Source organism: Tenebrio molitor, chromosome 3 (assembly GCF_963966145.1).
Source record: "Tenebrio molitor chromosome 3, icTenMoli1.1, whole genome shotgun sequence".
Classification (NCBI taxonomy): Eukaryota; Metazoa; Arthropoda; class Insecta; order Coleoptera; family Tenebrionidae; genus Tenebrio; species Tenebrio molitor.
In genome coordinates, this window is record NC_091048.1 from 6,883,810 (window position 1) to 6,902,640 (window position 18,831).

Consider the following 18,831-nt stretch of genomic DNA (forward strand, 5'->3'; position numbering starts at 1 on the left):
TTCGAATTTATAACTTGTATAAATCTGTCACATTTGACGATTGGCGCCAAAACAAAAACTTAAATACAAAAATCCCGACATCTAGGATCCCGACCAAACGTCATTTTGACAATTCACATCTATAACGATTTTACTTTATTAACCTTAAGCCGTCCATATTAACCAAAAAATGAAAAGAAAAAGAATATGTATGCATGACGACACTTCAGTACTGAGATAAAGTGTAAAGTTGCAGTGTCCTCAGTGCACCTGCAATTAGCATATGAATAGATCGAATTCAGCGTAACTTCTTCAGTCAAGTATTCTGCTAGTTCTTGTATTTCTTCTTCTTCTGCTTCTTATATCCCATACAATGTTTCGAAATAGTTTGGCCATGTTTCTTCTGTATTATAGTGCTTTGAATTGTAATTGCCCACATGGTATTCTAGATTTCTCCGCAAACTGCAGGAAAACACAATAACTCATTCAGATAAGCGAATATTTTGCGTACACTTTCTCATACAAAAGCAGACAAGAAGCATATTTTAACAATTCCCCCACCATCTTCCGACAAGTCGAGGAATAAGTACGCACTTTAGCTAACAAACATCTGCTTGGTTGACAGTTTGACAGTAACATTTTTTTTTTGAGTAACAACAAAAGCGTGGCGGATATTCTCTGACATTTCGTCAAACGTCAGAGAGCAGTCTTTATCAAAATTTTAGTGCTTATTTTTCAGTTTGATGAGTATGATGTAATCGAAAAATCTTCATCCATGATGCATTCTTCTCCGAAATTATCGGTACCTTCTACAAGTATTTATGATTGAATTAGATTAGTATTAACCAGATCGTTTAACGTGTATTAACTTTTGTAGATTCATCAACACCAATCAACATGGACGGACTCAAGATTCTGGCAGGAGCGGGACTAAGAGGCGGAACAGGAGGACCTAGCAGTATTAAAAACTAGAAACAATTTCTTTCCACTACTAACAAATATTTTATTTAGCACTGAACCAATTAGAAAAAAAACAACCAATACCAGGACCTCCTCCAGGATTCCCTTTTTTAAACTGCAACGGAGCATACATTTCCTACGGCTACGTCGTAACTTGTCCTTACTCACCTTCCCCAGAGGACTCTCCCACAATCGGGAAACCCAAGTTTCAGAGCACTGCAACAAGACCACCTGTTGTTGCGCAGCCTAGAGCAGGTGCTTCACCTTTCAAAATATTTGAAGAAAGCAATATTTCCCAGTCGAGAAGATCGTGTGCACCTGCGACTGGTGAAGGTTTTAGAATATATGAAGACAGCAACTTTGGTAGTACCCCGAAAACTCCAAGACCTGAAAAACAGTTCAGAATATTTGAAGATAGTTCCGCGAGCAGATCTATGTCTTCTGGACAGGTTCGAACTCCCTTCGAGACACCCATGGCTCGAACTCCCTTCGCGCCACTCCCTGGTCAAAACTCAAGAGTGAGGTCATGCCCGAGACAACACCGCGAAGGACCCACCTTCATATCCAAAGAAAATATATACCGAGATTCGTCTTGCGGAAGCCCAAGTTGTGGTAGCACTGGGGGATGGTTCTCCATGTCTTCCTTCGACCAATAAATATACCTAGTATTGTTTGCGTTACCCCCTTCTCATAACCAATGTAAGCAAGTGGTGTAATATATATTTTTCTTGACCAAAGTGTTTTAGAAATGGTAAAAGGTAAATTAAGAAATATATGTAGGTAAGTAAGTTGATATTTTGAATGAGAAGATTTCACAATTAATAAACTTCAACTATCGTGCCTTCAAAAATAATTATATTTAGAGTAGGCGTTGACTACGTTTTAATTCTGTTAACAGTGTAGATAAATTCGTAGGCAACCAATTATTCTCCGGAGTTACACAAGTTGCATAGTAAGTTTTGTCCCAATTTCATATTAAAATTTTGACATTTGACATTCGTTCTCTTTCCCGTTTTCAAATTGAGTTGTGTTTGTGATTTTATTCGTTTTATTCCTCGTCTTGCGTACAAAAAAATCAGTTCTTGTCAGAACTAAAACGAAATCTGCGTCAGTGTTTTACTGTTTTTCGACATTTTTGTGAACAATGGCTTTCACTGAACAACATAAAGTCTTCATGGTAATCTGATGGTAATATCTTACTTTCGAAATGGTATGAAAATCGATGGAGTTTGGCAGTATTCCCTTGCGTTATGTATGGAAGAGTTTGTTGAAGAATTTCCAGACATTGCAGTGGAATATACGCAGTTTCGACAAACATTAAACATTTCCTTAAAGAATTTTGAAGAAAATGGAACTCCATAAGTGATTGAAGAGGCGAGACAAGCAATGGAAGAAGCCCCAGGCACTTCAATTGAGCATTTATCACAACAACTTGGTGTGTCTATTGGTACCTGTCATTCAATTGTGAAAAAAGATCTTCACCTATTTCCCTACCGTCTCACATCTGTTCAAGAATTACATCCAGTTGATCTCCCCCAAAGATTAGAATATTATCAATGGTTTCTGAATACTTTAGATGTTCACCTTGATAAAACCTTTTACACTGATGAAGCCTAAGTGGATATGTCAACTCTCAAAATACAAGAATGTGGAGTTCAGAAAATCCACATTTTTTCATTGAAACACCCCAGTACCCCCAGAAAGTAGGCGTTTGGGCTGCTATTAGCCAACACAGAATTATTGGTCCAATCTTTCTTGAAGGTAACAATTGTAATAATGTTTTTTAGTAATTAAATAATAATGCTTTTTAGGAAATATCAATGCTGCAAGATACAGAAATGAAATTTTGACTCCATTTTTATAACAACGGAATTATAAGCCGTAATACACCAAACAACTGGCCCCCTAGATCATGTGATTTCTTCTTGTGGCCACACATCAAAAATTCAATTTACACAACACCCATAAATGATTTGGCAGAACTACGAAATAGGATAACACAGAAAATTAATGAAATTAATAATAATCCTATTGTTTTAGAAAATATAACTAATGCAATTAGATGAAGGACTAGGTTGTGTTTACAAGAACAGGGTGCACATTTTCAACACTTACTCTAAATTATGTATAAAATTGTTATCTCCTGTTGTGTGAGGTTATGTGCAATACTTAATTTACAATTCTTATTAGTGTTCACAGCCATGTTAATGTTATGTTTTCTTTTATGGTTTAAAGAAATAAATGAATTGATACGACTAAACTATTTGTCACTTTGCTTAAGATGGGTATTTTCAGACTGTCTGTTTAGTTCCATGTTCAGTTTCAGTTTTCATTCAATATAAATACTGAAACTGAATGGAGAATATGAACTAACCGTGTAACATCCCATTTACTTGTTCCCTTTATGTTAACAGTTACTTGACTTTGATGCTTTTGAAATTTTGCGATCTTATTCGACTTTCCATTCGAATTTGGGGTATTTTTCTGCTGAAGATTAACTAAAATTTGCAGCAATGCCTCACAAAGATTTCGAAAGCTAAAACATCATCTTCCGTATATTGGCGAAAAGGCATTAGTTAGCAAATAATTTGTGATTGGAATAATGTTTGGATTATTTATTAATGTGAATTTCAATAATCTGAGATGAATGCACTACAAAAATTAAAAATATTTTCTAACCTAATTTTATTTCGTTAAATGTCAGACCAGACGATTCTTGTGTCATTTTCTACGCTGTAAAAATGTTGCAAACAATTGAACTTCCATAGGTTGCTCTAAATATAAATTTATTTGAAGGCACGTTATAATCTGTTTCAAAATCAAAAATCCACCAACAGTGCATTCTACTTCGAAAATACAACCGACAACGTCGCCGACTTTTGTTTTTAGTGTGTCTGCAAGTGTCAGAAAAAAGTGGGGTTATGAAAGAAAACTGTTGGACAGTCGTTTTGGTCGTAGTTCATCGTGTTTTTTATTCTCATTTTATTATTTCACTCAAAAAGTATGATATGGTACTGGTAGCTAAAACCTTTTTGTACATAATAATTATTTTGTGTTTCGTTTCAACAGTTCAATGTCAAATTTTGGCAAGAGCTTGAGCCAACCCAAAAAAAAAAAACTTTTTCTAGGGATTTCTTTTTTCTGCCAACATAATTCAACAGGTGATGGATTTTTGATTTTGAAACAGATTATAATTTTTTTTATTTTATGTTTCATCAAAATGATCTTTTTCAAAGAATATATGAGAAGAGAAGAAAAGAATTTATTGTTATAGAAAATAATGAGTTAAAACGTTAACATGATTTTTCTCTACTAAGGTAAACGTATTTATAAATGTGGAACCTGCGCTACAACTGTCAATGTCATAAATGTCAAATATGACATAATATTTGCAAATACTATTTCAAAATTCTTTGTAAATGCAGTCCACGTCTTGCTGGTTGACAAATATTCTTTATGATTCAAGTTTATAATCCATTGTAGGAAATAATTTTAAAATGACGATAAAATTCCTCGATTCTCAGCTGATCTTTAACGTAGCCGAGTCAAGCACCACATATTGTAGCCAACAAAGTACTATGGATGGTTCAAAATTCCCGAAATGTCGCCTGCGAGGTGGTGGACTTCCAAGTCCAATATCGATAATTCCACAAAGCCCCTTGTTTTCTAATATGGCCGCGGGGTGTCAAACAACCATGCCGATAATGTGCTATCCTCCGTTCTCTCCCCAACAACATCAGAGTCTTGTGAACGCCTCTTATCAATGTTATCCTGTTCTCATGTACGCATCACAGTCCCCCTTCCAGTCTTCGTTGCCATATCCTTGCTGTTCTCCTCCAACGATAATCCTTGCTCTTCCACATTTACCACCTACGTCGTTCGGTGAAAACTCTTGGATGTCTCCTGGTGCAAATGCTACAGGAATATCAGAAGGTGAAGTTTCACCTAATCAAGGGGTTTCATTTGCTTCACCTCAAATCACAAATGGGAGTAACCAGTTATCTCCAGAATTACTGGAAAGGCTCGCCTCATACCAAGAACAGTCAGTAACGCAAGAACCGTCAGTAACGCAGGAAACGGTTGAAGATGTGACTGAAACTACATATTTAAGTTTACCTCCATGTGCAAGTCCAAGAAATGTAGTAAAACAGGGAACGCAAGAAGATTTGGGTGAAAGAACTCATACGAGTTTACCTAAGCAGGCAAGTCCAAGAAAAATAGTGAAACAAGAAATGCTTCAAGATTTGGATGAAAGAACTCATACGAGTTCTAGGTTATCACCGGTAAAGATGCATTTTTTGCGAAACAAACCATTACAATTAGGAGGGTTTCCGTCCATAAAGAAGGGTTTGTGCCCATCAGCAGTAGCTAAGAAAATACTACCGTTCCAACTTCTCTCTCCCGTGAAAGAAGTGTCATCGCACCTTGAGCGTTCTTACAGATCTCCCATAAAACCTACACCACAACCACAACAACCTGGTGTTAATGATTTAATGACAAGTCTTTCGGAAAGCAGAAGATCACCGTCTAAAAAGCACTCGTGGTCTCATGAAAGAAGTCTGTACACTTCTACTCCCAAAAATACATTAACTGCAGAAGCTGCGCCACCAGGTACGGCAGCAAATGTCGATCATAGACACTTTCTTCAAGTAGAAGGCTTATCTCCAATACCAATCGAAAGACCAGCGCCGAAACCAGTAGTTAAAGAGCGGTCGTACCACGACAGTGATTTTAAAGAATTGTTATGTGACGATGAGAGTTCCGAGATACAAAATTCAACAAAGAAAAGTGTTGGTCAAATATCACCGGAGTTTTTTGATCTGCAATGTTCTAGCATGTCTAATGTGGAGCTTGATAGTGAAGGGTGTAGTACTCCGGGCAGTTCAGTTGGTATCAACCCACAGGCACATCCAATAAAAGAAGTTAACGCATCACCAATGCGTTTTTGTCCTGTCAGAGAAGGTTCCGCACAACCTAAATTATCACCGGAAAAGATGCATTTTTTGCGATACAAACCATTACAATTAGGAGGGTTTCCGTCCATAAAGAAGGGTTTGCGCCCATCAGCACTACCTAAGAAAATACTACCGTTCAAACTTCTCTCCCCCGTGGCAGAAGCGTCATCGCGCCTTGAGCGTTCTTACACATCTCCCATAAAACCTGGTGTTAATAATTTAATGACAAGTCTTTCGGAAAGCAGAAGATCACCTTCTAAAAAGCACTCGTCTCATGAAAGAAGTCTATACACTTCTACTCCCAAAAATACATTAACTGCAGAAGCTGCGCCACCAGGTACGGCAGCAAATGTCGATCATAGACACTTTCTTCAAATAGAAGGCTTATCTCCAATACCAATCGAAAGACCAGCGGCGAAACCAGGAGTTAAAGAGCGGTCGTACCACGACAGTGATTTTAAAGAATTGTTATGTGACGATGGGAGTTCCGAGATACAAAATTCAACAAAGAAAAGTGTTGGTCAAACATCACCGGAGTGTTTTGATCTGCAATGTTCTAGCATGTCTAATGTGGAGCTTGATAGTGAAGGGAGTGGTACTCCAGGCAGCTTAGCTGGCCTCAACCCCAATGATTTAAACGGAGAGCAAAAATACTATTTGGATTATTTGAAGTCGTTCCAACGCTCTAGAAGAGAGGAATTGATAAATCTAATCCAAAGTAGAACATCGGGAGAAAAATCAAATTTATATGAAAGTCGTTAGAAAGCTTTGTATATTTTGTAGAAATAATCTAGTGTGTGTATGATAAAATTTGATAGACGTCAGTGTTTTTTTTTATAACGTAAAAACGTAAAAAATTTCAAGTGATATTGGAACAGGGCGAGATGGAGAACCAATCTGCGCAAAAGATAATCATACCCAGAGGCTTGATCGACCCAAGCGAAACCACAATTATTGAAATACCTCAACATCTCAAAAGAACGCCGGTGATAGTGGCACAGAAACAGACTCGATGGGCTCAACAACCTCAGGAAACCAACGACGACTATTACCATAAAAGGAAAACTTATTCAACAAAGAAAATGAAATAAAGCAGTATTAATTTCTATTGAAGTTTGTTTCTTTGGGTTGGTTTTGCAAATCATTAATTAGATTTGCAAGGACACACAACGTAACAAGTCCTGTTATCGACGTTCATCAAAGGTGAAATGATACTAAAAAATAAACTGCAAACTTAGGCCTAAGGCCCTAAGGCTTCCTCTCTTTACTCTTTCAAGCGGAATCAAAATCAAGCTTCTTAACTCATCTTCTATCGTCACAGTTATTTTTTTTTCTACGTCCTTAACTAAATTTGCTTCAAGTTTCATCATTCGTCTGATGTTGGTTGTCATTTCTTGCTCTACCTAAACTCAATTCGCGGCAATTGTATTTTTGCTTACAAGTTTATCCCAAAAATTGTTAATTTTTTTTTTATTAATCTAACTTTTTTCAGTCTGCCAGTTATCTCATTTTCGTTATTTACTTTATCATTGAAAATCATTCCTAGATATTTGTATTTTTCAATTTCTTGTAAGTACCTACCGTATGCTGCTTCAGTCTAGGATCATTTCCTCCGTTTCCTTCAAAGATAAATTTTACTTAAAAAACAGAACAAGAGAGGCCCTTGTTGGCACCAACAGAAATATATGAGTAGGTGTCTAGTGCGAATGCGAGAGAAGAACTTAAAGAATTTATTAAACTCTCATCTCATTATAAGAGACAGATAGGTACTGTTACGTTATAAATTACGCTCCCGAAACTGGGCAACCCTGTTACCGGTTACAAATCCGGAATGTTCAGGGGTATAACGAACAAGTCGTGGCTTCGACTCGGTTTACAATGCGAACCACGAGAAACGCCGACCGAAGCTGAAAAATTGGTGAGAACAGCCCGGAGTACGGGAAATGATACACAATCTTCCAACTAATCGTTTATTCAGATGTCAAACAATGAAAATAATGATATAAATGAAAAAGAAAACAACGAAGCCTGACTAGCCCTATGGCGTGTACAAAATTGAATAACCCTAACTCCTCGGAGGGTCCTCCGGGTCCCAGATATTCAACGAACGAGTACCGGCGAAACAGTAAAAAAAAATCCCTTCTTTAGCGAAGGAGGAAGGCCGACTGGTCCTACGTAACGTCGCTATTCGGCTACGCCGCCCGCATAAGCGGGGAGGTCCTCCAAGTCTTCCTTCGCTCCAAAAAAAAATTGAAGTTAAGATGTTTTTCTCCGGTACGGACCGGTGAAGAACCACGCGCAAAAAAATGTTCGGTGAGCGCGATACACAATTCCTGGCGAGGTCACTCACCGATTGATAATCGTTCGTGAATATAAAAACCCGACGGACTTGATAAGGAAATTTTTTCTTAAGTTAGTACGATTAATGAAATGACGCGCCTTATGACAAAACTGCAACTTTAACAGTGGAACAAATTATAATCCTAAACGCGATATACAAATTAAAGGAATTTGATAGAACTTTTCACCAGTCGAAATAATGAGTGACAATGGAAATTTGACTATAGTTAAATACAAACGCTCAATTAGTTCGACGGAGTGACAAAGTACAACCGAAAATTTTGAGAAGCTGCGGCCTGTAAAAATTGGGGTGTCACCACTGCTCCGGACTTGCTGGTGGGTAGATCCGGCACCTTCCGGTGAGTCCGGGGACGACCTGGACTGACAGGACTCGACGAGATCCTTATCCGCAAAAGCGTTCGGTCTGGAACCTTCCGTAGTGAAGTCCGTGATCCGCTTGGCGATGTGGGCGGTGGTACTTAGACGAATTGTCTCCAACGGCCCTCGTGAACTCCACTACGTCGTCTCGTCGGCCCTGCAAATTCACTCGATCACTGTCCCCTTGACTCTCCCCAGGCACTGACAACACTCCCGGCAAAAGGTCGTGAAAAATCCCCGCTCTGTCTCTGGTTCCCCCGATTTATAGCTTCCACCCCCTCTGTGCGCAGATTTTTCGGCGGAAGTCCGAGTACGTTTCCGTCGCGATGGATTCTAGAACATTCTAGAAAAATCGCGAAGATTTACAATCGCGCGGCGATTTAAATCGTAACAGTACCTTAAAATCTTAGGAAACGAACTTAGAAGTAAAGAGAATGACGAGAAGTAGACGAAGGAAGAAATTATTTATCACAATGAAAGCCATATTACACACGTTATGCGAAAGGAGAATTTACGTGGAATGCTCAAGGATACTAAAGCAACAATTATTAAAAATTGCGTCGTATTGCTAAAAATGTCGAATGGAAAAATGTTGAGAGAGTATAAATTTTCAAATTTTATTCACAGTAAGACGGAAGGGTCTCTTGCATTGTTTCTTCTAAGGAATCATTACAATTTATCTACTGGCATCACGACAAATTGATAAAAAAAAAGAATAATTTTTAGAGAACTTCAAGCTTCATATAAAGTCAATAGTCAGTCCATCAATTTAATAGCAATCCAAATATTACCACATTGTGCCACAAGAACTAGGAGTCCTAATTAATTGCAAAAGTTATAGACGTTCAAAATTTATCATTTTTAGACGATGTGATATGTCTGTTGAAAATTAAAAAAAAAACTACCATGGAATTTATTAAGAAAGTGATTAAGTACTTTACAACGTCTTCAAAACGTACTTTGCTGCTTTGATTATAGAGCAACTCCTAGCACGAGTCTGGATCCGCAGAAGATCAACGTCCCTTGAAATATTTGAAAGTGCAGTTTTTAAATTCTTTTCTAAAGATGCGATTCATAAACATTTCCTGCGTTTGCTTTGTATAAAAGCAGTGTTGAAAATGCAACGTCACAGAAAAAGTGGACGCAAACGAGATGAAGACATTCAGAACATGTTTCGTTTCCTTCACTTGGTGTGAATTGGATCTCTAGAGATGAGTCTGTTCTTAGCTCAACCAATTCCTCTTGAGCTATAATTAAAAGTGTACGAATTGTAAAGTAGGAACAAATTTGGAAAATGATTTTAAAAAATAAAGACATTATTTTCTTTAATAAATTTCTGAAGGGAGGTGAACATATTTCTCTAAAAGCTTTGAACAAAACGGAAACATTTTCTTGTAAACTTTGGAGTTTGATGTTTAAGCGTTAAGATTCTAGTGCCTGTTGCTTTCAAATATGCATTTCATAGATCTTTTTGGAGAAATCAAACAAAAATCCTTCTCGGCGGGAACATTAAGTTCTGCTCAAAAAAATAATCCTGATCCTTTAACTTTTAGGTTTATAATTCTTATTCAAACTTTGCTGTGAGAGAACCACTTCACAATTGTTTTATGGTCAAGGTCTCTCTCATCGTGTTATGTGGGAAAAAAGTCTGCAAAACATCAAGTTTTCATGCATCTGTCGCAGGCTTATAGCAGAATTAGGCTTTTTGCAAAAACGTAGGCGTTTTGCAAAAACGTAGGCGTTTTGCAAAATAGCGTCACTTCGAATAATAACTTTCGATTAAGTATTCAAAATGACCTGCCGTTATCGTGATTTTGCAAAATGACTGATGGCAGTTAGGCAATATACATGGCAATATACTGTTGGAAATGACTACTTAGGCACTTTGAATAAATCCTGTCACAGTAGCAGCACTTGCGTAAACAAGTTGTATTTTCCTTGAAGACGTTTTTTACTTTTTTGTTCTGTGCAAATAGCTTTGTTGTTTTTTGGCCTTTTTTACTTTTTTTTTTGTTCTGTGTAAATATCCTGTTGTTTTTTTACGTTCTTTTATAATAAATATCTACATACATCCATTTAGTTAGATATTTCCACAATTCTACTAGCCTTTTCTTAGCTTTTTATTCAACTCCTCTTGGACTATTTTCAATATTTGTTGCTGAATAGTACTGATTGGCACTCGCGGGCCAAAAAACCCCAATTTACACAAGAACTCATCAAATAAACTAAGTACTATAAAACATTAATGTTTCGTTGGACATTTAAGTTAAATTAACAATTTCACTTTATCGATATTTATTCATTCTTCTATCTCTTTGTTTATACTTAACTTGATTCATTTCTTCTGAATTTTGTCATTGAGGCGTATTCTGTAATTTTTTAAGGGTTACCGCCTTTATCGTCTTTTGGGGCGTGTTCTGGGACTGCTCCGCTAAATTTTAAAGGGCGTTAAATTAAGTTGTCATAGCAATGACCAATCAGGGCTTGAAATTTTAAATTTTGAACTACGCTAAAATTTTAACGCCCCTTTAAAGATTACAGAATACGCCCCTTTCAAATTTAATTTCAATCCCTGATTGGTCATTGATATGACAACTTAATTTAACTGCCTTTAAAATTTAAGAGAGCAGTTACAGAATACGCCCCATTGTCTTTTTACTTTTTGGCCAAGAGTCAACGGGAAATATGCAAAAAATCAAGAAGCAATGGAAAAAATTACTTGTTTAGTAGGCTGCAGTGTCATTAGTGAAAGTTTTTGTCAACACATTTAACATTTCTCATCAAAATTTCAGTGAATAAGTCTTACACAGTTTATACACACGATTTTTACAGAAAATTATTGCGCAAGTTCAAAATGGGTAAGCGACGCACCTCTCTCTGAGATAATCAAATCTTTGAAATTATCAACCCCGATTTCAGGAAATGTAGCACCCAACCGAGCAGGTCTAGCAATTCTCCGAATGGCGGATGAAGGTGGAGACGAAACGGGCGGTTTCGGGAGTTCTGCTTGTGGGAGCAGTGAATGTTCGTCGATCAGAGGGGCTTCGATGCCGAACCCTAAGAACCAAAGTTTCACCATGAGAAGCCCGCGTCAGAGAACAATACCGCTTAATGCCAAAGAACAAAAATATTTCAATCAATTCGGTGACAGTTTCAAGCCCGAGCTGTATTCAGGTTATGCACCGGCTCAATCTTCGGGAAACACTTCACCCCGTACTGCATCTTGGGACATTACACCCGATAGTCCTCCATCTTGGGACCGTACACGCCGTACTGCATCTCCAGGAAACAGTACACCCTATACCGACATGTTCACAGCTCCGACAAGCACAATATACGACGAAAACGACATCTACTGGCCTACTACTACTCGTAGTGGAATTGATCTTGGAGTTTCCGGGGTTGCGTATGGAGGAGGTGCAGGCCTTATTCCCTCCGCTCTTGCCGGCGGCGTTCCCGCCGGCCCTTCCTCCGAGTGTCCTGCAACTTTTGGTTTGGGTGCCGGTGCTGCAAACACCATGAACCAGTGTCCAGCTGCCGCCAACTTCGTTGCCACGTATAAAGGATGCGGGCCATGTTCACCTTGCGGCATCGCTGCCAAAAATGCCGCACCTGCTGTTGGTGGTGGCACATTTGTCCGTGGGAGTGCCGCAGTTCCTGGTGGGGGTGCCACACTTGTCCGTGGGGGTACCGTAGTTGCTGATGGGGGTGCCACATTTGCTGGTGGGTGTGGCGGGAACTGTTCCGACTTTACCCAACCCAGTTTCAACCTCGCGGACAATCTCATGTCAAGCCGGCTTTCGAACCCGCAGCAGTTTGACTCCACGATTGGCCCACCTATGGGACAGTCCACCCCCGTACACGTGTCACGCGTTGAGCGAACAACGGTCACTCAGTCTCCTGGGCAGAATTTTTGCGGTAGTATGCTGACGGGGTCTCCGGGACAAAACTCGTCGTCGAGAGGTAAAGATGAGCTTTGCTCCCAGCTGATGGAGCTCACGGATTACTATTCGACTCGGGAAAGTATGAGCGTCGAGGAGGGAATGCGAATGTTTCAAAAGCAGAGAAGAGAAGATCTCAACGCCACAATATAGCAAGGAACTTTGTTGATCACCGTCTGAAGTCGACAATAAAAGAACACAAGTCGAAGAAATCTAGATTGCTTTTTGTCACTGTCAAAATGTCATCTAGGTGAAAATTATCAGTAATGAGAAGGAGAAGAACTGACACGCAGCAGCTTGTTATACCGAGGGGAATGCTGGGACCGGAGGAGGTAGCAATTATTGAAATACCGAAGAGGTTCCATAAGACTCCCGTCGTGGTGCTAAAAAGACGACCAGGAGAACTAGCCCGTATTCGTGCCAGCCATTACTTCGTAGAAGCACTCTACGACTTGGACCCCCCAATAAAGAACACTCGGTTTATGGTGATTCATCATTTTATCCACCATCAACAGGTACTAATCGAGGGTATTTTCAGAATCCAGATGTCAGTGGTCAAACGGGACAGAATATGACCGTGCATCCGCAGACTTTTGCTCAGGTAACTAAAAATGTTCAAATCTATTCAACGTCTTTACCAATTTGGAAAAAACGTGTCCACTAAAGAAGCAAAGAGCAACTCTTGGTGATGTTGCTAGTAAAGTGTTGGTACAACATTTCACTATGAACTTCTACTGCGTGGGTGGAAAGTTTGAATCCCTTGTGTGTTGTGTTCTAGTTGTTAGACCCATTTCAGAAGGTTAAGTTTTGACAACTTGACCGCACCGTCGTCAATACCAAGTTCATATTAATTTTGAACAACGACTGTGAATAGTAGATCTGTAGAATGAAGTATCTTCTTTTGCACGGACCGCTTCTTTACAAGCAACCGTGGGCCTTAGAGCTAGTTAAAAGATAGTCCTTTTTCATTTTCTTTGGAGAAAAGATAGACGTTTTGGTGTGAATTTTGTTGGATCTTCAATTATCTCATCAAATAGAAAGTACCTAATAACTGATAGGTACCTCGCTCAAGCGTTGCTGTGGTCAAGGAATGAATCCTAAATTGTCTTTTTTTCTATTATGTCTTTTCTCTAGTTTTTTTAATAACAAAATCACAGCCTAAATTTACTCCGTTAAACATTCTAACGCCGAATAACTACTGGTCAGGACCACAGCTACCGACTGGAGAGAGTGTTGAAAGCAAGTTGTTTGCAAGTGATGTTGCACCCAAGTTGACCTTCTGAAAGATGTTTCAACTGTAGCCTTGAGCTAACGTTTCCGTTAGATAAAACACAAACACATCAGATAATGGTCTCGCTCCTCTGATCTCGTGGCCGGATCATGCTCGAAAGATTCTTACTGATGCCTTCGACCGTTGAGTTGGAAGCTCTGATAGAGACATAGCTCTCTTGTAACTGCATTATCCTTTTCAAATTAGAACTCAACTGGAAGAAGTTGCCATTGGATGTCAATTTTTATGACACAGAGTGTCGCCTCAACAGTGAACATCTTTTTAGTGTTAATTAAGATACTTAGTTCATTCCTGAAATGATCATTGTTTCAGAATCCTTCTAGTTTTAGTAATAACATGTCGTCTGGTTCGCACCGAGTGGCACACAAGAATGTAACCATGGCACCTCCACCTGATTTTCTTCAGGTAACTAAAACTAACGATCAATATAAATTTTAAAAGATTCTTATATCCAAGGAGATTCAAATTTCAGGAGCCTTCTCGTTTTAGTAATGTGTCGTCTGCATCGACAGCAGTACCTCAACAGTTTATGGTAATTTTTTTTTCTCTATTGAATACAGGGTGACTTTGAAAGTTGTGCAGATATTTTAACCAGTGGCAGAACTCCACAATAGGTAACGATTAAGCCTTGGTGGGAGCCACTGAATTTCGTGAAAAAATGGGTCGAACCATGGAATTTATTGAGAATCTGATTACGTTACAACGTCTTCAAAACGTACTTTACTGCTTTGATTATAGAGCAACTCCTAGCACGAGTCTGGATCCGCAGAAGATCAACGTCCCTTGAAATATTTGAAAGTGCAGATTTCAAATCCTTTTCTAAAGATGCGGTTCATAAACATTTCCTGCGTTTGCTTTGTATAAAAGCAGTGTTGAAAATGCAACGTCACAGAAAAAGTGGACGCAAACGAGATGAAGACATTCAGAACATGTTTCGTTTCTTTCACTTGGTGTGAATTCGATCTCTAGAGATGAGTCTGTTCTTAGCTCAACCAATTCCTCTTGAGCTATAATTAAATGTGTACCAATTGTAAAGTAGGAACAAATTTGGAAAATGATTTTAAAAAATAAAGACATTATTTTCTTTAATAAATTTCTGAAGGGAGGTGAACATATTTCTCTAAAAGCTTTGAACAAAACGGAAACATTTTCTTGTAAACTTTGGAGTTTGATGTTTAAGCGTTAAGATTCTAGTGCCTGTTGCTTTCAAATATGCATTTCATAGATCTTTTTGGAGAAATCAAACAAAAATCCTTCTCGGCGGGAACATTAAGTTCTGCTCAGAAAAATAATCCTAATCCTTTAACTTTTAGGTTTATAATTCTTATTCAAACTTTGCTGTGAGAGAAAACCACTTCACAATTGTTTTCTGGTCAAGGTCTCTCTCATCGTGTTAAGTGGGAGAAAAGTCTGCAAAACATCAAGTTTTCATGCATCTGTCGCAGGCTTATAGCAGAATTAGGCTTTTTGCAAAAAACCTAGGCGTTTTGCAAAACAGCGTCACTTTTGTGGAGCTACATCTGTATTTATGCGAGGCTGGTGCTGATTCCAATACGATGGCGTCCCCGATCCTCTATTTAACCCCTCTGGATTTTAATTTTTGGGGCCACACAAACGATTTGGTATACGTAGTTGAAATAAATACAAAAGGCCAACTCCAGAAACGCGTAACAGACGCCGCGAACCAGATTCGTAAAAACCCAGAAATGCTGAATTCTGTTTATGAAAATTGGTACCGGCGGGCGCGGCGTACTCAAATGTGCATAAATGCCAACGGAAAGCACACAGAACATTTGTTTATAATAGTATATTATGTTATGATAAGCAAAAATGAAGTTTTATGTGCTGCGGCTGGTAGATTGGCTGCCGAACGCAGTGAGGCAGACAAACCAGCCAAAGCACATAAAACCATTTTTGCTCCTCATAACATATACTATTTTTTCTTCAAACCATAACATAACAAATTATTTAAGACATGTTAAGAAACCAGGTAGGAATTTTAAATGATTTAGGCCCGTATTCACCAACGCCAGTTAAAGTTAACTGAAGGTTAAAATATACGAAAACATTGTTATAACAATAGGTAACTAAAGTAACGAAGTATTTTAACCTACAGTTAACGTTAACTGGCGTTGGTGAATACGGCCGTTAGCTAGTTTACTTTACTGCCGCTCATCAGCGGAAATAATAACTTCACGGACGCCCTCAGCGGAGATACATAATAACTTTATCTGCCGCTCTCAGCAGAGATAATAACTTTATCTGCCGCTCGTCAGCTCGTTAGATGCCATGACAATGAAGTGACACTTTAGCATTATCAATGCAGCAGGACAATGTCATAATTTACGGACGTTTGAAGAAAAAATAATTTTTCTAGTCTAGTCTACAGTTACCTGTCACCAGTTAGTAGATATTCTCAGTTAGAGTTGAAAGTACGAATATGTAAAATGTAAATAAATTGATTCAATACATTATTTTGGCTGTTTAACCACAATTAAGACGATACTCTTATTACACAGTTCTTCCACAATTTTGCACACACTACCTTTACATTTATTTACACATTGAGGAACACCACTTTATTTATCTCAGGCTACAAAATCAGCTTTTGTATAATACCTAAATCAACTGGTGAATTAACGCACACAGTGTACAGCGTTTTCAATAAATAATTTGATTTAGTTTGTCAGATTTGAGATTTGTCATAAACGATTCAGGTACCTGTGTTGCTTAGATACTGTCATCCTTACAAACAAGAACAATTAATTCTTGAGTAGGTACCTACGTATTTTTGTGGTCAGCAGCGTGGAATGGATGTGGATAGGGGTTAATTTATCCCCATTATTTTGGACCTAATGAAAAGGGGTTTTTCGGACTTGTTAGATCCTTCTAATGACCCAGAATTTTTGTTCTTGTTAGAACCATTTCTCATGTTCTTTATTTTTTTCATAATTATGCTCCTCAACTATTTACCCATCATAAGGTTCAAAAATAAAACTCCAAAGTAATTTTTCAAAAAGCTAATCAAATAGTTTCTGATTCACTTTTGTATTAAAACTAAACACTGCTTTGGGAAAATTTTCTTCCACTAGAAAAAGAGGAAACTACAAAGAGGAAAAAAGGGAACGCTACTGAAAAAGAATGTCAACGGACAGCTTGGTCCAGCTTTTTAAGAACTCAAGATCTTCACAGGTCACCAAAGTAAAACATCAAAGGAGAAATATAAAATCTGATTAGAAGATTACATTCAAATAGCTTTTTTCTTTGCTGTGTAGTCTAAAATTTTGTTTTATTGCCACTTTTGTTGCCAAGGTGCAGTAGTTTTTTTTATAAAACTTCTAAATACCATCACTTTTGACCTGCCTACTTTGACAGTGATAAAGTCAAAATGTGGAAGCGAGACGCCGGTAATTACGTTAATTAGCACTGCACTATTACTTGATAGTAAGTAATATCCGTAATAGTGCATGTACTCCGGCAAAACTGCCGTGTCGCCGGGTGGTGGAGGGAAATAAGTATTTCGTTGGACATTTAAGTTAAATTAACAATTTCACTTTATCGATATTTATTTATTCTTCTCTCTCTTTGTTTAAACTTAACTTGATTAATTTCTTCTGATTTTTGTCATCGTCTTGTAATGATCTGAATACATTACCTTTCCGCCAAATATTCGAACCTGCGCAAAACGGTAACGAATGTGATCGTGATTGTTATTGAAGCGGAGGAGCCCTACGTTGTGATTTTTGTTTTTTTTTGGCGGAAAAGGTTCGGAATGCAAACGATGAGGGTTCCAGTTGGAAGAGTGCCGCAAAATAAAACACATATGAGGGACGCAAAATACCTTTTATTGAAAAATGCCTGTGATAACGTTGATTTTCCGCGAACAAATGAAATGAATCCAAAATTAACGGGGGCCAAGTATAACAAAGTAAAGAAAATTAACTAGCTGAGGCCATCGCAAAAACAAACAACAATATTAATACAGCAAACAAACACACGGGAAAATGACAACAAAAATGACAAGTTAAAGGTTGCAAAACAAGTAAACAAATTATAAGGCAGTTATCACAGACAGGGACGGATAAAAACCCTCTCCAAAACCGTATCCCAGGTATTACTCATATTTTACAATTCAAGTTATGACAATTTCAAGTTTAATTAATAACTACGCCGTCAAGGTACGCCAACGGGAGCTTAGAGCTGAAGGTAACAAACTCTCGGCCGCGAGGGGACTCAGAAGAATAATCTGAATCATCTTGAGATCAAGCGACGTTTATAGATATTCGGGGTCGTACGATTAGCATTCCTAGACCGCAACCGCAAAGACCTAGGTCCGCCGTCCCCCACCAACCGTTTTCCGAGAAACCCCCGAAATCTCTATAACCTCGACGGAAGCTTCACGAAAACATCCCGAAGCCGCTTCCGCAAAGACTTAGGTCCGCCCCCGCTAACGGCTCTAAATAACCGTAGCTTCCACAGAAATTTACTAAACAACCCCACGACTTCCTGATTGTCCCCTAGCTCCCATTGGGGCGCACTTACAACATTTTACTTTAACTCTTCCGAAATCTAGCGGCGCTTAGCAACAACACAAAGAAAAACCCGAGTTTAATTCAATCGAACAAAGCGTAACATTAAACGATGAGAAAATTCAGCAAAACAAAGCGCAACATTAAACAATGTTAAAATAAGCAAAACAAAAACGCAACATTAAACAATGAGCAAATAAAAGAGAACAAAGCGCAAAGTTAAATAACGATAAAATAAAAACGCTTTAAATGGCACACATACCGGTAAGCAACATAAATAACGAATACAATAATCGCTGGCTGGTCGAGTGCCGTTAGAAAATGTTAGTGAAAGCAAAACAAAATGGACGCGCGCGGCTACTAATTTTCGAAATTACCAGATTGCCAAAAAAAATGAACCTCCCGGGGAAAACTTAGGGATAACGCTTAAAATTAACAAATGGGCGCTTCTCGAAAGA

At 38.4% G+C, this 18,831-nt stretch overlaps 2 protein-coding genes and 2 long non-coding RNA genes across 10 annotated transcripts in view; 2 read left to right on the forward strand and 2 right to left on the reverse strand.

The window, feature by feature from the left end:
• Window positions 1-103: 103 nt before the first annotated feature.
• Window positions 104-594, reverse strand: LOC138127002 (uncharacterized). 2 transcript variants are annotated; one of them, XR_011158051.1, is made up of 2 exons: window positions 503-594; window positions 104-441 (listed from the first exon to the last, which is right to left on the reverse strand). It is a non-coding gene; the product is annotated as an uncharacterized lncRNA (long non-coding RNA). The 2 variants fall into 2 exon arrangements; XR_011158052.1 differs by having other exon boundaries at window positions 491-583.
• Window positions 595-622: 28 nt separating this feature from the next.
• LOC138126988 (uncharacterized) lies at window positions 623-1,676 on the forward strand. Its single transcript, XM_069042850.1, has 3 exons — window positions 623-794; window positions 857-937; window positions 991-1,676. Exons 1-3 carry the CDS (start codon window positions 755-757, stop codon window positions 1,593-1,595), a joined length of 726 nt encoding a protein of 241 aa, XP_068898951.1. The 5' UTR covers window positions 623-754; the 3' UTR covers window positions 1,596-1,676.
• Window positions 1,677-3,539: 1,863 nt separating this feature from the next.
• Window positions 3,540-18,831, reverse strand: part of LOC138127003 (uncharacterized) — a 171,925-nt gene continuing 156,633 nt past the window's right edge. The window contains exon 2 of the long non-coding RNA XR_011158053.1: window positions 3,540-3,747. This is a non-coding gene — a long non-coding RNA (uncharacterized lncRNA). The remainder of the gene's footprint in view (window positions 3,748-18,831) is intronic.
• LOC138126983 (ice nucleation protein-like) lies at window positions 11,323-14,950 on the forward strand. Of its 6 annotated transcripts, none has more exons than XM_069042839.1 (6): window positions 11,323-11,470; window positions 11,532-13,038; window positions 13,092-13,154; window positions 14,157-14,249; window positions 14,301-14,376; window positions 14,427-14,950. In XM_069042839.1, the coding sequence occupies exons 2-5, from the start codon at window positions 12,820-12,822 to the stop codon at window positions 14,331-14,333; spliced, it is 408 nt and encodes a 135-aa protein (XP_068898940.1). In that variant the 5' UTR covers window positions 11,323-11,470; window positions 11,532-12,819; the 3' UTR covers window positions 14,334-14,376; window positions 14,427-14,950. The 6 variants fall into 6 exon arrangements, with proteins under 6 accessions (XP_068898940.1, XP_068898941.1, XP_068898942.1 ...); XM_069042840.1 differs by having other exon boundaries at window positions 14,583-14,950; XM_069042841.1 differs by having other exon boundaries at window positions 14,304-14,376.